The sequence below is a fragment of the Cyprinodon variegatus genome, unplaced genomic scaffold, assembly GCF_000732505.1.
Source record: "Cyprinodon variegatus isolate N-32 unplaced genomic scaffold, C_variegatus-1.0 Scaffold79, whole genome shotgun sequence".
Classification (NCBI taxonomy): Eukaryota; Metazoa; Chordata; class Actinopteri; order Cyprinodontiformes; family Cyprinodontidae; genus Cyprinodon; species Cyprinodon variegatus.
This window is the reverse complement of record NW_015150532.1, coordinates 300,128-308,442: the sequence shown is the minus strand read 5'-3', so window position 1 is coordinate 308,442 and position 8,315 is coordinate 300,128. Positions and strand designations below refer to the sequence as shown.

General features: G+C 37.7%; 1 protein-coding gene across 1 annotated transcript in view; it reads left to right on the top strand.

Moving 5' to 3' along the window:
* The first annotated feature begins 665 nt into the window (after positions 1–665).
* The window catches only part of tnk2 (tyrosine kinase, non-receptor, 2), a 37,871-nt gene continuing 30,221 nt past the window's right edge, over positions 666–8,315 (top strand). Inside the window, exons 1-2 of the mRNA XM_015373020.1 lie at positions 666–1,101; positions 7,755–7,932. Of these exons, the coding sequence (XP_015228506.1) occupies positions 1,039–1,101; positions 7,755–7,932 (241 nt within the window). The 5' untranslated portion in view covers positions 666–1,038. The remainder of the gene's footprint in view (positions 1,102–7,754; positions 7,933–8,315) is intronic.

Sequence of the window (8,315 nt, the reverse complement as noted above, 5' to 3'; positions counted from 1 at the left end):
TTATGAATACTTTTTACAAAGCACTGTACGTGTACTTTTTGCCTGTGTATGCTTTTGTGTTTGGGCCCTTGCATCACAGGAAGCAAAGCCCCCAGTCCTGCAGTTGAATGTGACCCTTTGGCCCTGGATCAAATGCTCTGCTGGGCTGAGCACCATGAAGCCTCTGTCCTCTGCACCACGCACTGCCCTGTTCTGTTCTGTTCTGTTCTGCATGGACAGACTCTCTGCTTGCAGGACGTCGTGGGGGTGGGGGGGAGTAGAAAGAGATCAGAAGAAGGTAGAACAAATTAACATGAGAACAATTACACATAAGTTGAAAGCACAAACATTCTATCAAGAAGTGGAACACGTTTGGCTTCTTGTCCTTAAATAACTGTCAATCCAAACTGTCTGTCTTCCTCTAATGCTTGCCAACGTCTCTCCAATTGCAGGGGAGTTGAATCGGGGAGAAGTCTTCTCTATTTTTAGTTCCACGCTAGATGGAGGGATGGAAAAGGAAACAGACAGTTGTTGCATATGCAAAGCTGAGCGTTGGAGAGGGAGCTGAGAGGAGGGGATAGGGGGAGGTCAATGAATAGGAAGGACTGGAGGAAGGAGGAGTGTCTTATTTGTGAAGTTCTGCAAGTTTAAATAACTGTTTCATTACTGTCTGCACATGCTGGATGGAGCAGAGGGCAGAGCTGGGTAGCTGTTCCATCCCACAGCCTTTCTCTCTGATATAATCAGACATTTTCATTTTTCTTTTTTGCATGTGTCAGAGCTATACTTAATTTGTTTTTGGAGCTGAACTGGAAATGCTTACATGGGGACTCTCTTGCCATGGAACATTACCAAGTTGCAGGAAGTTTTCTTCCCTCTCACAGGATGAGATCTTTGGGTATACTTCGAAAGACTGTCTGCACATCCCAGACTTCCACCAGAGGCCTGTAACTTTAATCCATGGCTTCATTATTGCTTTAAAGGACAATCCAGCACCCACAGCTATTTAAATCCACTTGCACTTTATTTTCCCCTCTGATTCGGAGGAAGGAATTCAACATGCGGCGCATCGACAAGCTGAAAAAAGCATTCCCCTTCATGGCACACTTCCATGTGTATCGAGTAAGTGTCTGTCTGTCTTTTTATCCAGGGTTTCCTCGTTGGTGTGGCGTGGATAGTTACAGCTATAGGCTGGATCATGTGGTGGAAGCTAAACGCATGAATCACGATTGTGGAATGGTGAGGTTAGGGAGCTGTCTGTGTGAAAGCTGGATTGAGGGTCTCTCCTCTGGGAGGCGTGTTGTTGCAGCAGCAGGATGTTACAGCAGAACATGGTCTGGGCCAAGAGGTGTGTGTCTGTATATGTGTGTGTGTGTGTGTTAAGTCTCCACCACCATGAGGAACGATTTGAACCAGAACTCAGGTTTCACTGCTTCCACATTTCTTCTTCCTTCATTATGCTTTATTTAATGATATTAAAATTGGGTGAATAAGTAAAAAAAAAACAACAACAATGATATTCTTCACCATCTCTTGTAACTTTCTTTTGGTAGAAAACAAAATTATTAAGAGTCTCCGATCTGGACTTCTGACCAGAGTTTGGTTTCTCAGGATCCTGCCACAAGTCACACCTCGGGGTCGGAACATTGCAATCCTGCTGTCAGACTCATGACTCCAAATATTTTCTTCTCCCTTAGAAAATAAAAACATAAATCTGCCAATAATTTTTCACATGTATAAACAAAAAATTTAAGATGTATTTTTTAATGTTGATTCATGCTATTTATTTTATAATTTGTTATATTGAAAAATGTATATTAATATAAAAATGATCAAATATAAATGGAGAGATGATTATATTCCCAGCTGATCTTGAATTATAAACAATCTTTAGATAATTACAAACTCTTTTAGTGGATCTATACCAGACAGAAAAAGTTTAAGGATGTTTGGAACTTTCTCAAATTATCAGATTCATTTAGGTATCAGTCAAACACCTTATTAAAATATATGCTGTAAGATAAAAAACGGCTTAAATCTACAAAACGTAAGATAAATTAATATAAAAAAGATATAAAATTGCATTTTGTTATTATTAAGTTTTGTTATACTTTTAAAATGCCTCATTGGGAATTCTTTATCTAATAATGACATCTGCACTGAAGAGTGTTGTGGGTAGTAGTAAGTTACAAGTTAAGGCATCAAACTGATCTAATTGCTAGCATGTTTACTCTCATATTTTTATGCATCTCTGATAGATTCTATTCTCTATGAAAAAAATACATACATCAAAGAAAAACTACATAAAATAAAAGCAATGTTCAATCACAATCAGATATTTAGTAGTGTATTAGCTAAGCTCTCTGGGGCAGCTATCTATGCATGCGATGGTCAAACCTATTGCCACACTGCAATAAAGTTATTAACTCCCTTATGCACTGTTCATTTAATTTCACACCACTTTAGTTTGCAATGAAATATTTATTGGTTGGTTATGGATTATTAAAAAAAACAAAAAAACTTTTTTTTTCATCATAATGTTTTTATCACTGCTGCTTACCTTTATCAAGGCTGCACTTTAAAAAAGGAAATAGTCTAGATAGCTGTACTTAAAGAAATTTCTTTTTGTATACACTTGTGTTTACAAAATGACAAAATCTAAGAATTAGTTTTGTTCTATTTGGAAGAGTGTACATTCAGTTTGCTTATGTCTTTTTATCGACCCATGGTTTAATTTCTTCATAGACGATTCATTCTTATTTCTTTTATCAGAACTTACTTGCTGTGATCGCTGGGAGTTGCTTAAAATAATAATTAAAAAAAAGTCCTGGCTAGGGCTGAGCACATTTAAATACATTGCGCTGATTGGACTGTACCACCAGTTCCTGTTGGCGAGGGGACTTGCAGTTTCTTTTAATTAAACAAGCTTTTTTGTTTAAATGAAAATGTAATGTTTAAGACTTTTTCTTTACATTTTTTGTTGTTTAATTTATTAACCACTTATCTACGTATGGTGTCTAGTGCAGTTAGCAGTTGTATTCAGTGTAGTTACCCCTACTGTTTGTTAGTGGTCTGATCAGCCAGCATATATATCGTTTTGTGTCTTTCCGTTTCTTTCTTCTACTTTTTTTTTTCCTTCCTGAGTTCAGATTTTAGGTTTAATAAGAAAAAAAAATATATATATTTTTTTTTCAACTTCTTCCCCCACTATGAGTATTAGCTGCCACAAAATATACTCCCTTTGACAGAAAATGTCATCCAATGGTTTTCTGATTGTTCATTTGAAATACAGCTAACATTGAATGAGGAAGAAGGACCACAACAGGCATTGGACATTAATCACTTGGAGAATTGAAGAGTAAACTTTTAAAAGTTCAGCCTCGAGCTGAACCCCGTTTTTAGCCAAGGTGTGGACACCCATACCCTAAACCGTGTTTGTCTTCTTAATTAGTTGATAAAAAAAAAAGTCTCCAGCTGATATGAAAATGCTTATGTATCCTTATTTTGACCCTTAATGCCTCAGATGTGACACCGTCATGGAGCTGGGGCCCAGGAGGAAGCCAGTCTTGGTCTTTGGCACCGTCCAGTGAAATAACACCCACATGTTGGCTGCCAGGGAAGATGAGACGTGAAGCAGAGGTGTCCTCGGATTAGCTGTCTCAGCGTAACTTCTGACGGCGGTCCTGTTTACCGAAGCAATGCCTTCCTTAAACTGTACCAGGGTCAGCCAGGGGCTTTCTCCATAGTTTGATTCTCTTTGCTGAAGGCTTAGTCCAGCCTGGAGTTGGTGGAAAGATGCCCTATAGAAACTTCTGCCATAATCGGTGTACAGGTTTCATTTGCATCTAATATTCACCCAGTGTTTGAAATCTTATTATTATGCCTCTGTATTGTATATGGTCTTTAATGAGGAAGAAACATCAGCACTGCCCTCACACAAATACAAACAATGGGGGCCAACCTTTGACTACTGTAGGCTCATTAGGAAGTTTGGAGTGACTGAGAGGAAGCTGTGACCCCTCTGACATTTCTGTCTGGACCTCGTGACCTCGCCTTTGCAGCACAGGAAGTGTCTCATTCATGCTGCTCGGTTATTACTCACTGTGCTCTTTACCATTTGGTGTGGCTTCTCGCGTAGGACTGGTAGAAATCTCCTGAACAGGTTTTTTTGGACCATTTTAGTTTTAATATCCCCGCTGCTCAGCTAACAGCTCAGTGAAGACAGTGACGATCAGGATAACCTTAATGCGACGGTATGTTCTGATGGGGGCGTTAACCTGAGAGTGATCGGTGATATTTTCAGTTGGCGTCTATGAAAATGACTGCATTGTTGTCATATTGTTTTGGAGTCTTCCTGCAGCAGCACGGTCTGTGACTTAATGTGATTTCACACCTACAGTTGTTTACTGAGTTGGGTTTTTTTAGCTTCTCACTTTTCCTTGTGGTTTCGGTTTCTGTTTAGGCAGAAGGAAACTCATCATTACAAACTACAGGTGGTTCAGGCGGTTTATTGGTCAGATGTTTGGGGCGAGAGAACCAAAGGAATTAGTCGGACTTCTGTGCTTCTCTAGATCAGAAAATTAAATCATACTGGATTTTTTCTGGTTCGAAATTAGGCAAAATTATCTGAGCAGAATTGATATTCCTTTTAAGAATATATTTTGAAAGTTGGATGGTATTTAAAGGGAAACACCTTTTTTTTTTTTACATTGGCCCCTTGATTTTACGTCATTACATCATGTTCTACTCACCCATATTAGTTTTGTGTCATTTGGAGCTGTTCCGAAGATATTCCGTTAGGTTATATCCAAGTAACGTCTTCCTATGGGCAACGACTTGAAGGCACAAACTAAACTGTTCATAATTTATCATTTATGGTACGCCAGCATTTATAACATGTAGGCGAATCACTGTCCCCCAGATAGCCAAAGTTATATTTTTTATATTTATATATTTTTAAAACAAAGCGGAGTGTGTATGACGTCATCCGCGCGCCGCACTGGAGTTGTGACAGGCAGCCCGGGCCACAGGCGGCTACGCTCTACCCCTTCTATTCATTCGGCTAGCTAATCTGAATCGTTCAATTCCATTTCGAGAGCGAGATCATCTGTGGTAGTAGCACTAGACATCTTCCAGGCATGTGAGTAAAACTAGCAGCAGTTCAGCGGACAGGATGAATGAACGGTAGCCGGCATGCGTGGATGACGTCATACACACTCCCCTGTGTTTAAAAAATATATAAATCTGAAAAATATAACTGCGGATGTCTGGGGGACAGTGATTCGCCTACATGTTATGAATGCTGGTTTACCATAAAGAATAAATTATGAACAGTTTAGTTTATGCCTTTAACTCGTTGCCCATAGGAAGATGTTACTTCGATTACAAAACGGAATATCTTCGGAACAGCTCAAAATGACACAAAACTCATATGGGTGAATAGAACATGATGTAATAACGTAAAATCAATGGGCAAATGTAAAAAAAAAAAAAACGGTGTTCCCCTTTATTGGGAAAAAATTGAAACAACACATGGTTGGGATACTCTAGCATGTCCCGCAATGTAATATAAACCTAGTAAGGCATTTAATTCAAAGATGGATTCAACAGTTGGTGGATGCGTCCGATTAAGATGGGATCACATTCACACCATAAATTAACTGTTCATTCGAGCTGCATCTCTTCCAAATAGTCTTCAGATGTTGTTTTGAGTTGCACCTTACTGCAATTGCATGTTCACATTTCAAAAAGTTAAAAAACAATCCACTTGACTTTGTTTCCAAGTTTGAAGACGTTTCGCTTCCCATCCATCCAGCTTTTTCAATTCAAAATGTTTTATGCATTTTCACCTAAGGATTCAGAACGCATGAAAATTACAACATTTGAATTTTATTAATTTAGACACGTTAGACATCTTTAGAAAACTTAGATTCTTCAAAATTCAACCACCAAGTTCATTTTATGGAAACAATTAACACAGACATAGCAGCAAATTAAAATGTAAATATGACAAAGAGCCACAACAAGTGACATTTTGAATTGAAAAAGCTGCCTGGGTGGGAAGCGAAATGTCTTCAAACTTGGAAACAAAGTCCAGTTGATTGTTTTTTATACTTTTTGTGGAATGACTAACCTTGATGACTGAGAATCTTCACCAGCATTTTCACATTTATACAAAATAACTGCTCTAAGGGGAGAAACTGGCTGGTTAGTTTTAAACTAAATAAACACATTATGAGTGAAAACACCATAAAAAGGCAATCGGGCTGAAAACAAAGGTTCTATTCTGATGGACAGAACTGCAGCCTCTGGAGATGGCGTAAAGAGAACGCCCTAGTCAATCACAATTAAACATCATCATTTTTAACAGCTTTTGATTAAACTTTTGGAGTTGTATTACAACATCTAACTTCCAATGAGGATTATTAAAGTTTTTTCAATTTAAATTTAAGCTGACTGTGCCCCTGTCTTTCTTACCGTATGATCATGCTAAACTACTGCAATAGTGATGTTTAAACTCCTGTAATGATAGCTTTTAATTGCTGAAATGTATTCCTTTTTAAACATTTAGATTTTCTCCTTTTTCATTTAAAAAGGATGTGATGCTACAACGTTAAAAACGCACCCCCCAAACTCCAGGCGTCATTTAGCCGTTGTTTTTTTAGGCTAAACTTGGTTGGTCCGTCATAGTTCTGATTCAGAAATAGTTGTTGAAAATTGGGCTGTGTTTGGTTGACCTGATTTTGTCCCAGTTAATCTCAATAATATCTTTTCAATGATCTGAAAATTATGGCTTTTCACCGTTCACTTTAAACCAATTGTAGACATTGTTTGGACGTTAATCATGTTGTCTTTTTAATGACGTTTTGGCCAATTTTCGATCGATGGGTATGTCAGGATTTGAAGGATGTTTGATTACCATTTTCAATGAGTGTTAGTTTTTTTTGTGTTATATCTATGACTCAAATAATTAACCAGATTAATCATGAAAATGTATGGAAATAATCGTTAAGTGAAGTATAGAAACTGTAAAAGATGACTTTAGCTATCAGCAACACACTTAGAGCAGTAATTATACCAAAATTGTAAGAAAATATATTAACATTTAGCATTTAATTTATTGAATCTGTCAATATGCTCTATCCATATGCTCGCTCACACTTTTTTCTTAAAATAAATGCATTTGTTCTTGAATTAAGGAGGTAAAAGAGACATTCTGCCATTGGATGAAGACAATTTACACTTAAAATAAGAAAACACTATTGCATTGTCTTATTTCAAGTGCATATTATCTAATTATCTTATTTTAAGAGTAAAATCACTCATTCCATTGGCAAACCTACTCAAATTAAGGGTGAATTCACTTAATTAAGGACATTTTTACTTATTTCTAGATCGTTTTTGCAGTGCAGAACTCAAGTGGAAAACGTTTGGGTTCACCTAGTTTCATTCTTTAAAAAGTCTTCATTATGTAACCTGTGGCTACATAAAGAAGCCACATTAATTGATTAGTCAAACATATAATCGAGAGATTAATTGATTAGCAAAATAAATGTTAGCTGCAGCCCTAGTTTTATCTAAGCTGGATTGTATTCCAGGCTGCTGTAAACAATCGCTGCAGAGGAAGCCAGCTGTGAGCTCAGTTCCTTCTTTTTTCTTGCAGAAAAGAATGGTTTGCTTTTATTTTTGGATTGTTTTAGGAACTATAGAGGCATATATGTAGTCATTACTGACCGACTGACATCCAGGGTTATTTTTTCCTAATTGTCCTTTAGAAACTGGGCAGTGGCATGCAGTGTGAGGAAGGAACAGAATGGCTGCTGGAGCTGCTGATGGAGGTGCAGCTGCAGCAGTACTTCAAGAGGATCCGAGATGACCTCAACGTCACACGGCTCTCGCACTTTGACTACGTCAAGAATGAAGACTTGGAGAAAATCGGCATGGGTCGACCTGGTGAGGCAGAGGGATCTGTGCGTGGGACTTCCCAGATGTTTGTTTGCATTAATATTGCAGCAGCTTAATCTCAGTTGAAACATTTTTGAAAAGTCCAACCTTTTATTCTAATAGTCAGAGATGGCAAAAGTAGGCTACTCACTTTCCGTACTTGAGTAAAAGTTCAGTTACTTGCGTTAAAAAATACTCTGGTAAAAGTGGAAGTACTATTTAAACTTCTTAACTCAAGTAAAAGTAACAAAGTACAGGCTTGTAAATTTACTTAAAGTATAAAAGTAAAAGTAGAAACCACTTTTTTCATGCCGTTGCCTACATTTTAAATGGATGTCTGCCAATAGGACTAGATCTCCGTTGTGTTCATTTTCAATCATCCCGTCGTCCAT